Source organism: Eschrichtius robustus, chromosome 2 (assembly GCF_028021215.1).
Source record: "Eschrichtius robustus isolate mEscRob2 chromosome 2, mEscRob2.pri, whole genome shotgun sequence".
NCBI classification, from domain to species: Eukaryota; Metazoa; Chordata; class Mammalia; order Artiodactyla; family Eschrichtiidae; genus Eschrichtius; species Eschrichtius robustus.
Window position 1 is genome coordinate 62,141,851 of NC_090825.1, and position 14,685 is coordinate 62,156,535.

The 14,685-nt window shown below is 39.0% G+C and overlaps 1 protein-coding gene across 1 annotated transcript in view; it reads right to left on the reverse strand.

The window, feature by feature from the left end:
- Window positions 1-14,685, reverse strand: part of ARSB (arylsulfatase B) — a 176,065-nt gene that overhangs the window by 64,521 nt on the left and 96,859 nt on the right. Inside the window, exon 6 of the mRNA XM_068535554.1 lies at window positions 5,004-5,074. Within this exon, the coding sequence (XP_068391655.1) occupies window positions 5,004-5,074 (71 nt within the window). The remainder of the gene's footprint in view (window positions 1-5,003; window positions 5,075-14,685) is intronic.

Here is a 14,685-nt window from a genome sequence, read left to right on the forward strand (position 1 = left end):
GAGGGCAGGGAAAATGCCACATCATCTGATATTTTCAGTTAGGGGAAGGGTGAGGGTGGGCATTTATATGCTGAATAAATCGTTTCAAATATCTGTATGTGATAATGTTAATTAAAATAAAAAGTAGCTTGTGAGTGTTATTTTTGTTTTAGGCACAAAAGGTAGGACGGGAGTTCAGGGTTTAAGAGGAGAGTGTGAATTGCCATCTGGAGGCACTTTTAGGTTCAAGGCTAAGAGACAATAAAACAGAGACTTTAACCTGTTGATCTGTTCATCATTAACAAATACTTATTGAGAACTTAGTATGATGGTAGGCCTTGTGCTATGCACTGGGAATGTGGCAGTAAATGAAAAGGGTATAGATCCTGTCTTCATGGAGTTTCTATGCTTTTTTTGGGTTTTACATTTTACTGTTAATATTTAAAATTGTGGTAAAATATACATAACAGGAAATTTACCATCTTAACCACCACAGTTCAGCGGCATTAAGTGCATTCACATTGTTGTGCTACTATCACCACCATCCATCTCCAGCACTCTTTTCATCTTGTAAAACTGAAACTCTATACCCACTAAAAAGCAGCAACTCCCATTCCCCTCTCCACCTAATCCCTAGAAACCACCATGTTACTTTTTGTCTCTGAATTGACTATTCTACGTACCTCCTGTAAGTGAAATCATACAGTATTTGTCTTTTTGTGACTGGCTTATTTCATTTACCATACTGTCCTCAAGTTTTAACCATGTTGCAGCATATGTTAGAATTTCCTTTCTTTTTAAGGCTGAATAATAATATTCCATTGTATGTATGTCACACATTTTGTTTATCCACTCCTCTGTCAATGGACATTTGGGTGGCTTCCACCTTTTGGCTATTGTGAATAGTGCTGTTCAAGCCCCTGGTTTCAGTTCTTTGGGGGTATATATCCAGGTATGGAATTGCTGAAACATACGGTAGTTCTGTTTTTAATTTTTTGAGGAATTGCTATACTGTTTCCATAGCAGCTATACCATTTTACATTCCCACTGGCAGTGCACAAGGGTTCCAGTTTCTCCACATCCTCATCAATGGTTGTTATTTTCCTTCCTCCATTCCTTCCTGCCTGTAGCCATTCCAATGGGTAGGATCTATGGTTCTTCGAGACATCTTTATGCTTCATTGTAGAATCTCCTGGTCTATGGGAGATCCTATGACTTCTGGGGTGTGTTTGTGTATGTGTGCGTGTGTGTACACTAGTCTTTTTTGGAAATATTTTTACTATTAGTACCCAAGCCACAACCTACCAAGAGTATGTGGCCATGAAAAAACCCTAACTCCACAAGTAGGAAGGGCCTCTGGGGGTGCCCTCTACTCTTAGAATAAGAGGGAGGTGGTATAGATGTTAAAACCCAAGAGGCCAGATTTTGAGGGAGCTGGTCCTACACGGAAGGGAGGGCTTCCCTGGGAAAAGTCTAACATTGATTCCTCTAATTCATGACAGGAGGAGACATTGGTCCACCACTGCCAACAAGACCAGCTAAAGGAGACAGTGCAGGTGAAAAACTGGAATGATGCAGTGATGTTTTAGAACGGGGATCAGAAAGGTGGGCAGGATGTAGTAACAGCAAAATCATATAATATTCACATTACTCTAGTGCTTATAATGTTTCTAACATTATCACATGTATTCATCTATTTATAGCCACGTCTTTGGCTACACCACTGCTTATTAACGCGTGCACCTTTTCCAGCAGGGTGAAAAAGGAGAAAGTGAGGAAGCAGCTTGCTCCCTTGAGGTCCTGTGTATACAGAAACCCACAGAATGCTGAAGCTAGAAGGGACCTTAGAGGTCACTTAATTCAGTCTTCGCCTCACAGATGAGGAAGTGACAAAGTGGCTTTGGGGAGGGTGGAGGTGGAATATTACTCTCTTCTCCTGTAAGTACACATCATCTGGGAAGTGCTGGACTTAGAAACCAAAGAAATGTTTCTGTGATAACACAGACTCAATTGTCAATCCTTCATTGATACCCTAGATTGGCTGCTTTCTGATTTTATTCCACAACAGCCTCTAGAACATAGTCATAAAACATCTTCTGTGAATATAACATGCAGACTTGGCTGTCCTATAAATACATATTTTCTTATAGCTGGATTTAATTTTTCCCCCACAAACTAATTGCCCAGAGAAGGAACTGGGCTTGTATCACCATCCTCTGCAGGCCCAGGACCCCAAAGATAACTACCCTTTTTCCTAATTCTGCCACACAGTGGTATGAAATGGATATGAAAACCGGGCAGAAAAGGTCCCCGGCACTGCCCATGCATAAGGAGGAGGCGGCACCTTGCCACCCGCAGGTACACACAGTAGGGGACACGCTGTTTTTGTGAACCAACAGCGAATGTGGCTCTTTGTCAATGGCAGGGCCTGACAATGTCCCTCATTACATGCAGGGTTAGAGCAAGAGTCCCCAGGCTGGCAGGGAAGGCCAACAGGAAGGCCTGGAGTGGACTCCTAGGATGGGGGAAGGAGGAGCAGGCAGCCAGAAAGTGTCTCTGAATTTGTGACAGCAGCAAAGGGTCTCAGTACGTCCAGCAATTAACATGTGGGAAACTAAGTTGAAGAAAAGTGAAGGGACTTGCTCAAGACCTTACAATCTATGAGGGGCAAGGCTAAGACAGTTCTCTCTTCTGATTTCCATGCCCCAGTTCTTACACTGGTGAAACTTTCTGCTTGTGCTATTACTTTGCTAGAGGCACTTGAGGGGACGCAAAAATCACAGCAGGTTATGCTAAGAAGCCCGCGGCAAGCAGCACTACGGTCGGGTCACATGGGCGTATAGTTCTCAAGCTCCCATTTCTGATGCCATGACAAAATGCAGCTTAGTGAGTGAAGGGGGCTTAAGGCTTTTCACTTGTAGATGGAACTTAGTGGATGAGGACAGCTTAAAACCACTGTAATGTGGGCAGCATATTCAGCACATCCCTGGAGGTTATCCTGGGCTTTGCAGCGCATTAAATTACTCAGAAGCTGTAAAAACCATTCCTGCCTCCCTTCTGGCCACCCTGAGGGATTCTGATATGACTGGCTCCTGGTTAGCAATCACTTCTCCAGTGAGCCGGTTACAGACTGCAATGCGTCATATCCCTAGGTGTGCTGGGGCAGAGAAAAGTTTAAACGATTGACGTAGCTCCACAGTAACTAATCATAGGTGTGTGATCCTCTCACACAGCTGATCAAATCATTTCCAAGCATTTTCTAGAACAATTCTTCTAGACCAATAGACATGCAAGGCAAATTACACATGTGATTTTAAATTTTGTATTAAGCACATTAAAAAAGGAAAAGGAAACAGATGAAATTGCGATCAATATATTTAAACTCAATATATCCAAAGTATTGCCACTTCAACAAGTAATAAATGTATATATGTTTTATATATTTCATACTCAGTCTTCAAAATCGGATGTGCGCATACTCACAGCACATCTTGATCCACAATTAGCCATATTTCAAGTGCTCAGTAGTCACACAGGGCTCGTGGCTACCGTATCGGACATATTACTACCCTTGCCTCTCTCACCGATGTCTCTTTACTCCAATAAAAATAGAAATTTCTCCATCCTGTAGCCATTCCTACCTATCTCAGGGCACTTTCCTTTCCAGGTCTAGTGATTCTAGGTGGTCTTTATTCCATTTCAACTCTCCTCCAACTCTCCATTCAGTCATTAAGTAATCATCACTGAGTACCTACCAAGTGCCGGGTGTTTGTGTTAACTTATGAGGATGTAAAGATAAATATGACATAGACCCTGATATCCAGGAGCTCTCGGCTTAGTGGGAAATGCAGGCACATACAGGAGAATTTGGTGAACACTATACAGAGATACATACGAAGGGGTGCACAGAGGAAGGAGTACTGCTTCTTCCAGGGCTTCTGGAAAGCATTCACAGAGGTGGGACAATAGCGCTGGGTTTTAAGGGATGAGGAAAAATTGTGGAGAGGCAGGGAAAGGTGTTTCAGGCATAGGGAAAAGCATGTTCAAGAAATAAGTATGACGATCTGCATGCTTGGAAATGGCAAGTGTCTAGTAGGGCAAGAAGATGGCAAGGAGGGCCTGGAGTGAGGCTGGCGAGGTGAGCTGGACCTCAAATGCCTGAAGACACACTCAGAATTACTGGGGGTCATTCTCCAGAAGGGGGAATCTTAAGGCAGGTTGTAACACAGATTGGAGAGGACAAAAGAGTAAGGAGAGCCTGAATGATGGGGTAGCAGTATGTCTAAAATGAGGGGATGTGAGCACCCAAGTGAATGAAGGGAGTATAGAGCACTGTTTTCTGCAGACAGTCTCACGATGAGGCCTTATGATGGAACCTGGGCAAAGGGCCTAATAGTTAAGGTTTTCCAGGCCCAAACTCATGACGTAGGGGCATCAGGGCCACTAGCATGGTATTTATACAGGACTATTACAACCTGTGGGGATGTGAAAGCACCACATGGCCTCTTTCCCTGCAGGAATTAATAGGGTTCCCTATGGGTTAATTTAGGCAGTAGGCAGAATCAAGCTAAATTGCAGCCTTGCCAGGGAAATCATGGGTTTAGGAGACCCAGCAGGTCTGGGCAGCACCTGACCAGCCTGATCAGATGATGTGATGGCTTATTTGACCTTGAGTTTTCTAGAAGGAGGCTCTGACACTCTCAGGTAAGAACAGGGCAACAACAGCATGACATTTACAGTTAGAAGGAGGCTCGGAGATCCCATGGGTTCTCCTTCTATAGATGGGAAAACTGAGTCATGGAGAGGGAAATGGCTTATAGGGTCATATAAGCCATTAAGCAACATTCACCCTTTGTGGCACCAAAGCCACAGTGAGATTGGTACGACAGGTGCCATGGAGAACTGTTTACCTTTACAGCAAACTCAAGTGGAGAAAGAGAATTAGGCTAGAGAGACACTAGGTAATAAAACTGTCTTTGTGAGCCAACAGTATTTAAATTAGTAGCAATAAACAAGGTACTCACATGGTGAAACATCTACGAAGTTTGGATCGATATTGTGCAGCAGCTCCATTCTGGGGGACGGGCTTCCTTCACTAGAAAAGAATTTTTTAGAAAATGTTAATTTCCTCTCTCAAATGGGTATCAATGATTTTAATACGTCCTTTCCTCGTATTTACAGGAAATAACAAACCTGTCAGTTAACAACTTGGTCATGAATTCAGAGGCCTCCAAAATGTGTGGTTGTGCATCTTCAAGTAGTCATCACTTGTCTACATTGTCACAGTGACTGAATGTTTACATAACAACTTCAAGGTCAAGCAAGTGACAATTAAAAAATGAGTCCTGTGACCCTTTGCAATAAATAATCTGGCTGTACTTAAACATGACCATTCGTTACAGCAGTGAAATGAGAACTCAAGTCATCCAGTGTAGACTTCATGCCGAACACTCACAGGGAAATGAAGAAAGAGCATCTGCCAAGATGGCAGCGCCCATATCACAGATGCAACATGCCTTTTAAATATTAGCCTGCATGAGAAAAACGAATGTCTTCCGTGTCTAAATTTACAACGTGAAACTTGTATGTAATACAAATACATGTGAAATAGTTATACTTCTTTAAGATTTTTAAAAATTGTATGTGCAAATACAATCACAACCTACATTACTGTTGAAAAGAACTTGGAGGTCAGTTAGTCCAACGCCCTCATGTTACAAATGAGAAAGGCCCATAGTAAGTTACTGGCCAAACGATGGGTAGTGGGTGTTTTTTAAAAATTGGGAGCATAAACACGACCAGATGTATGCCGGCTGTGCATGAGGCACCCATGTCATTTTGCTAGTATAGACTTAGCCTTATGGAAGAAGTTGTTAGATATAATTTCAATCATTGGACTACTTGATAATCCAATAAAAGGTTGCAAAGTACTGTTAACACCATAGGATTTGCCCACATAGGAATAACCAATAAGGCCCCTGAAAATAAGAGGACATGTTTTCAGGTGGTTCAGTGTCCACACCCCAAACTCACAGCTAGTTGTCTACAGCAGTGGCTTGGGATTTCAAGGACCCATAAATTTTCAAAAAATCTGGATTGTGACTGGCAACGTTGTATTTGCCAAGTAAGGAAATGTTAAAACAAAATTCATGAATTAAAAACAAAACCAAAAAACTTTCAACTACCATTACCATAAAATAAAGGTAATTTTAATAGCAGCAAAAGGTAGGATGAATACAATCTCAGAATAAGTGACAGTCCTTTAAAGTGAGTATGCTTAACTTCAGAATTCTGTAAGATTTCCTTTTCCTCTCTATTCCATAAAACCCACTAACTGGAGAGTGAGAGGGAAATATGCAGGGACGCCTCTACGCCTTCGGGCAGCACCATGGGGGGGGGGCAATGTTTCCCTGGACTCCTCAGTTTCTTCCTGAGGCATTTAACTAACTACCTGTATACCATGAGACTGTCAACCGGTCCAAAATGACAGGAACTAGGGTTTGATCCTGGAAGCTCTGAATGCAAGTAGGGATGATGAGCAAAGAGAATGGTGAATGAGAGAAAATCTTAGCAGAATGATGATGATGGTGTCTAATTTGTGGGGTTAAAGACAAGCAAACAGAGCTAAAATCTGGATGATAAAAATAGCAAGAAAGTCAGGAGGGGAAATCAGAATGAAAGCATTTTAAAGTCCTTGTATTGTTTGGAAGAGGGGAAAGCTGTTCATTAAATTTAGATTTAGCTAAGTAAAATTTGCATGTTAAAATTTTAAGGTAACTTAAAAACAAAGATAGGACTTTTCTGGACCACGGAAGAACAAAACAAAATTCATTCAATCCAGAAAAAGGCAAGAAAGAAGGAGGAACCCCCAAATTTCTCATCTTTAAAAGCAGAGCTCACTGGAATACCCCCAAAGTATTAGGCATGGTTAAATAAAACATATTTTTCTAATAACTTTTAAAGAAAGTTTATCTGTATATTATTCATTTATTTCATTTTTTCATTATTCAGAAGAGCCACAGATATTGCAAAATAAGGGAACTTAATAAGATGAGATGAATTTTGAACACTAAAGGTTGTGAGTAATCCCAGTGATGAATTATTTGCTGGGAAAAATCATCACAGGCAGAATCATCATGATGCAAATCATGATGAAAAAAACAAAAGCCAACCAACCTTCCTAAGTATGCTGTGATGCTACTTTTTAAAATGTACGAATCAGAATATTTTGACAAGGATGTGGTTGGAGATATATGCCAAGGAAATACAATAGAAGACAAGTGATTAAAACAATAACCAAATACCCTAGGGACTCCAAGTTATTAAATAAATCAAGAAAACCAAATGTACATTTAAGGGAACTGAATAAAGTATCATAAATCTTGGGTTACTCCACATCAAAATGTTAAAAGTTACTAAAATCCCTAGACAAGGTCATGTACCAATTCCCTGGAACTAGTCCTTTGGCAAGTGATGGATTTTAGAAATATCTCCAGGTGAATTTTTTTAAAAGAGGCATACATCCATGGGAAGGGAAGATGGTAATAATGGAAATATGGAAAAATATACACCAAACTGTTAGCTGGGATGGGGGAATGGGTGGGGTGAGACTACAAAAGACTTTTATTTTCTACAGTGCTTTATACAACTAGCATGCATTATTACTGTAATCAGGAAAATTTTAAGATTTTTTTAAAGTATAGAACTTGTGAAAATTTCTATGCTTCCATAAAGACATTAAAAAGTATAACAAAGAGAAAACTCAGATATTTTACAGAGTTTGGGAGTTTAAAGACAGGAAAACTATCCAGAACTACAAGGTACATGCAGTATTTAAATGCATTAGTTGATTTTTGGAATTTAATTACATGCTACCCACGTATGTGCTATCACATACTGATAATAACTGATCATGTAATTTCCCTCTCAGGAGTGTGGAAATCTCCCTGTATGTTTAAGATCAGGCTTGCCTTTAGCAAAAACAGTAATAGTTTTAGGGTCACTGGGTCCTCATGTCTCACCACTTAAGTCACTTCTTTTCATTTTGGTAAAGGGTTCAGAGTCTCAGTGCCTGAGATGGAGGGAATAAGAGGAAAGAGAGAGAGATGTTAGGGAGAAAGGAGGGAGGGAGAAAAGGGAGATGAGGAGGAGGAAGAAGAGGGAGAAGGAAAGAAGGGAGGAGAAGAGACTGTGGGTTTCCTTTAACAGTTACGCACCAAGTTAGCAGAGACTCACTAAAGCACTTAAACGCGCACACACACTACACACATCAACTCCGCGTGGCTAATTTCTGTGGAGACAAGGGCACAGTATAGTGACGCTGGAACAGAGAAGTGGACCCAAGCCACCTGGAGAAGAACATGTGCAGAATGAGGCTGGTGGGAGGGATGGGGAGGGTGCGGGATGAAATGAGACATCGCAAAGGCCCGCTCTGCAAGCTTCATAGCCTTGCCTAGGGAATACTTTAGAGTATTTAAAGTGATTCTGCAAAGACCAGTTATGGGTAGAGAGGCACTGGTCATTACAAGGCGAGGCCCATTGTCGGTGAGGGGAATCCTTCAGGCCCAAATGACACACCCAGGAAGAACACCCCCGACTCAGCTCAGCTCCCACCGTCTGTAGGAATTCAATTTCCCCAGAACTGAGAAACTGGACACTGATACTGGGACACTGGTACTCTGGTTATTGGGAAGGAATATCTACCACTGGATTAATAAACACTCTTTTTTTAATATATATTAAAAGAAAGGAAAGTTCAGTAAGTAGCCACATATTTTCCAGTGCAGTTTAAAAACAGTCTTCCCTTAAGAACTCACAGGGGCTTCCCTGGTGGCACAGTGGTTGAGAATCTGCCTGTCAATGCAGGGGACACGGGTTCGAGCCCTGGTCCAGGAAGATCCCACATGCCGTGGGGCAACTAAGCCCATGCGCCACAACTACTGAGCCTGCATGCTCAACTACTGAGCACATGTGCTGCAACTACTGAAGCCTGCCTGCCCGTGCTCCACAACAAGAGAAGCCACCGCAATGAGAAGCCCGCGCACCGCAACAAAGATTAGCTCCCGCTGGCCGCAACTAGAGAAAGCCCACGCGCAGCAATGAAGACCCAACACAGCCATAAGTAAATAAATAAATAAACAAACAAACAAATAAAATGTCCTAAAAAAAAAAAAGAACACACAAACCATTGCCCACTTAAATTTGAGTAGTCTCTAATAATCATATAAAAGACCACACTCCTGTACCTGGAGGGGAAAATGCTTGGTCATTTTTTTTCTTTTCCTGTATCTTTTTAGGGCAAACCTTCCCTACTCTTGCTGTACTCCCGTTCCTTCCCCACACCTCTGCAAATTTTTGTCATCAATAATTTCCACTTGCTTATGCATGTTCCTCTACGTTTATGTCAAAAACTAAATAAATAAATTTTATTTTTAACTATCTTTTCTTCTTTTCACCATTAAATGTCCCCCAAACAGTATGTTTACATCAGTTATTCTCTTTGTCTCACATTAGAATCACCTGAGGAACTTCTAAAATCCAGATGCTGCACCTCATACCAGAAGCATCACTGGGGGTGGAACCCAGGCGTCAATATTTTTTTTGGACTCCCAGATGATTTCAACATTCAGCCAAGACTGAGAACCACTGACCTGGAACAGTGCTTCTCAAAATTTAGATCATTTGGGGATCTCATTAAACTGTAGATTCCGATTCACAGAGCCCGGGGGTGAGGGGAGCTCAGGAATCTACATTTTTAACAGGTTCCCAAGTGATACTGATGTTGCTGGTCTGAAGACCACACTTTGAGTAGCGAGACTGGGAAATCTACTAGAGTCTTCTTACCTCGGATCTGAACTCTTCTGGAGTTTCCTAAATCAGAAACTCATTTAGATTAGAGCTAATTTTAGAGCAATGATTCTCAACCTTGGCTACACAATGCCATCACCTGGGGAGCTTTAAAAAATACTGATGCTTGAGTTCCACCATAAGAGAGTGATCTCATTGATCTAGGTTCAGCCTAGGCATAAAGATTTATAAAAGTACCCAAGCTGATTTTTGTCAAATTAGCTTCACTGAAATATAACTTACAAACTATACAATTCATAATGTTTTCAAGGTGTATCTATTTTATAGCATGTATCAATACTTAATTCCTTTATATGGCTGAATAATATGTTATTGTATGGATGTATCACATTTTCTTTATCTACTCATTTGATGGACATTTGAGTTGTTTCTACATTTTTTGGCTATTATGAATAATGTTATTATGAATATTTATGTATAAGTTTTTGTATGGACATTTGTTTTCATTTCTCTTGGGTATATACCTAGGAGTAGACTTGGTACGTCATATGGTAACTTTATATTTAAACTTTTAAGGACCTGCTAATTTTACACTCCTACCAGCTATGTATGAGTATTCCAATTTCCCCACATCCTCTTATTAGTGACCCTTATGGATATCTATCTTTTTTATTATAGCCATCCTAGCTGATACAAAGTGGTATCTCATTGTGGTTTTGATTTACATTTTCCTTTTCATGTGCATATTGACCATGTGTATAACTTCTTTGGAGGAATGTCTATTCAGATCCAGTGCTCATTTGAAAAGTGGGCTATTTATCTTTTTATGATTGAGTTGCAAGAATTCTTAATACATTCTGCATGCAAATCCTGTATCAGATACATGATTTGTTAATATTTTCTCTGATTCTGTGGGTTGTTTTTTGCTTTCTTAATAGTATTATTTGCAGAAAAAAAGTTTAAAATTTTGGTTTAGTACAGCTTAACTATTTTTTCTTTTGTTGGTTTTGGTATTTTATCTAAGAAATAACTGCCTAATGCAAAGTCATAGAGATTTACTCTTATGCTTTCTTCTAAGATTGCTATGCTTTTAGCTCTTACATTTATGTCTATGATCCATTTTAAGTTAATTTTTGTGTATTCTGTGAGGTAGGAATCCAATTTCATTCTTTTGCATGTGAATATCTAGTTATCCCAGTAACATTTATTGAAAAGATTCTTCTTCCCAATTGAACTATCTTAGCATCCTTGTCAAAAACGCAGCTGATTCTCCAGATTTAAGAATGGGCAGAAGAACTGAATAGACATTTTTCCAAAGAGGAAATGCAGATGGCCAACAAGCACATTAAAAGATACTCAACATCACTAATTATTAAGGAAATGAAAATCAAAACCACAATGAGATATCACTTCACACCTGTCAGAATGGCTATCATCGAAAAGAACACAAATAACGAATGTTGGTGAGGATGTGAAGAAAAGGGAACCCTCATACACTTTTGGTGGGAATGTAAATTGGTGCAGCCACTGTGGAAAACAGTATGGAGGTTTCTCAAAAAACTAAAAATAGAAGTACCATACGACCCAGCAATTCCACTCCTGGATATATATCCAAAAAAATACTAATTCAAAAAGATGTATACACCCAATGTGACAGCAGCAAGTAACCATCAACAGATGAATGGATAAAGAAGATGTGGTGTGTATATATGTAATGAATACTATTCAGCTCTAAAAAAGAATGACATTTTGCCATTTGCAACAACATGGATGGACTTGGAGGGTATTATGCTAAGTGAAAAAAGTCAGACAGAGATAGAGAAACACTGTATGACATCACTTCTATATGGAATCTTAAAAAATGCAACACTTCAGCAAGCGGTGTTGGGAAAGCTGGACAGCTGCATGCAAATCAATGAAGTTAGAACACTCCCTCACATCATAGACAAAAATAAACTCAAAATGGCTTAAAGATTTAAATATAAGACATGACACCATAAAATTCCTGGAAGAGAATATAGGCAAAACATTTTCTGACATAAATCGTACCAATGTTTTCTTAGGTCAGTCTCCCAAGGCAATAAAAATAAAAACAAAAAGAAACAAATGAGACCTAATCAAACTTATAAGCTTTTGCACAGCAAAGGAAACCATCAGCAAAATGAAAAGACAACCTACATTACGGGAGAAACTATTTGCAAATGATGCAACCAACAAGGGCTTAATTTCCAAAATATACAAACTCAATATATAATTCAATAACAAAAAACCAAACAACCCAATCAAAAAATGGCACAAGACCTGAATAGACATTTCTCCACAGAAGACGTACAAATGGCCGATAGGCATATGAAGATGCTCAACTTTGCTAGTTATCAGAGAAAAACAAATCAAAACCACAATGAGGCATCACATCACACTGGTCAGAATGGCCATCATTAAAAAGTCTACAAATAATAAATGCTGGAGAGGGTGTGGAGAAAAGGGAACCCTCCTACACTGTTGGTTAGAATGTAAATTGGTGCAGCCACTAAGGAGAACAGTACGGAGGTTCCTTAAAAAACTAAAAACAGAGTTGCCATATGATCCAGCAATCCCACTCCTGGGCATATATCCTGAAAAGATGAAAACTCTGATTCAAAAAGATAGCAGTCCAATGTTCATAGCAGCACTATTTACAATAGCCAAGACATGGAAGCAACCTAAATGTCCACTGACGGATGAATGGGTAAAGAAGATGTGGTATACATATCATATTTATATAATGTGGCATATATGCACATATATATATATATTTCACAATAGAATATTACTCAGCCATAAAAAAGATAATGCCATTTGCAGCAACATGGATGGACCTAGAGATTATCATACTAAGTGAAGTAAGACAGAGAAAGACAAATATCTGATATCACTTATATGTGGAATCTAAAAAATTATACAAATGAATCTATATACAAAACAGAAACAGACTCACAGACATAGAAAACAAATTTATGGTTACCAAAGGGGAAATATGTAGGAAGGGATCAATTAGGAGTTTCGGATTATCAGATACAAACTACTATATATAAAATAGATAAATAATAAGGTCCTACTGTATAGCACAGGGAACTACATGCAATATCTTGTAATAACCTATAATGGAAGATAATCTGAAAAAGAAAATCTATCTATCTATATATCTATCTATCTATAGATAGATAGATATATAACTGAATCACTTTGCTGTACACCAGAAACTAACACAACATTGTAAATCAACTATGCTTCAATTAAAAAATAAAAAAAATACAACAAACTAGTGAATACAACAAAAAAGGAGTGGACTGACAGATATAGAGAACAAACTAGCAGCTACCAGTGGGGAGAGGGAAGCAGGGAGGGGCAATATAGGAGTAGGGGATTAAGAGGTACAAACTATTATGTATAAAATACGCTATAAGGATATATTGTACAACAATATATAGCCAATATTTTATAATGACCATAAATGGAGTATAACCTTTAAAAATTGTGAATCACTATAGTATACACTTGTAACTTATACTGCCCAGCAACTGTACTTCAATAACAAACATACACACACACAAATGCAGCTGATTCTAACACACAGCTTAGGATGAGGATCGCTAATTTGAAGGCTTGCTGTATAAGGTCACCATATTTGATTGTATGTTCTAAATTCTTGATTTTTTTTTCTGTAGAGCAAAAGATGGGTGCTAAGCTTTTAGGGTGCTTAGGTAATGAGTCCATATATAACGATAATGACTTCCTCTTGAAAGGAAGTCAGTGCGCCAGAAAATACCTTAAGAAATCTATTGACAACTTCCTACATTCACTTTCTTTATATGTCCCTGTATAAGTACCTTGAACACGAACTTTTAGCAGATGATACAATTTCTTCCTCAAAGGTGTGTGTACCAAAGTGAGCTAGAGGGGAAAAAAAAGTGTTTTCTATATTCATAACACTTTTCAGCAATATCAACTGTGTGATCATCACAATCTTGTAGAATAAACAGTGGCCTCGTGAAGCTCATAAAATGTTCATGGGATTGATTATTGCTATATTATAGTGTGTTAACTTTTATCTTCTATATGTATCTATGTATTTACAGGTAATGCTACAATTATTGTGGCATTTCATGATTCTTTTGTATATCATACTGTTCCAAAGTTTCATTTCCACACAACTGAAGCACTAGAAAGTGGACAATGTCAATTGCTTCAACAGTTTATGGTCTTTTTTCCCACCAATTCCAAAGGCCTCACTCTTTCACATGCAGCCCTGCACTGTCTTTAAGAGCATAACCTTTCAGGGTCTGCATCTCAACTCCACAAGGTTATATAAACTTGAGCCTTGTTTTTCTCTCTAGCATAAGGTGGATAAAAAACAGCTACATACAGTGTTGTTATGAGAATTAAATGGGGAAATGTATGTAAAGTGCTTGGGTTACATACTAAGTGCTAAATAAGCTGATAGCTTAAAAACAATGACAATTTTGCAACCTTTTGTTGCAAAATTCGGATCCTGACTCTGTAAACATGGAAAGAATATAATCACGGATACAAGACTACAATCTAGATACAGATACAAGAATAATATGTAGATAAAATGGAACATTAATATTCCTATCCATCCCTCTTGCTGGCAAGAGTTCCCGTTATGAAATACACTGGTGTAGCTATAACTTTTATTTCCAAGATGTATTACGATATTCTCTTCCATGTGAGGGTCTCTTTTTAGAAAAGTACCAGTGCCAAATACAGCCAAGTCACACAGTCCACTCACGAACTGCACATAAAAAGATACATTGCAATCTGTTATCTATGAATTTCTCCTATTTTTTGGATTAAGCATATGGTATAGTTTAGCTGTATGAGCAATACTATCTTCAT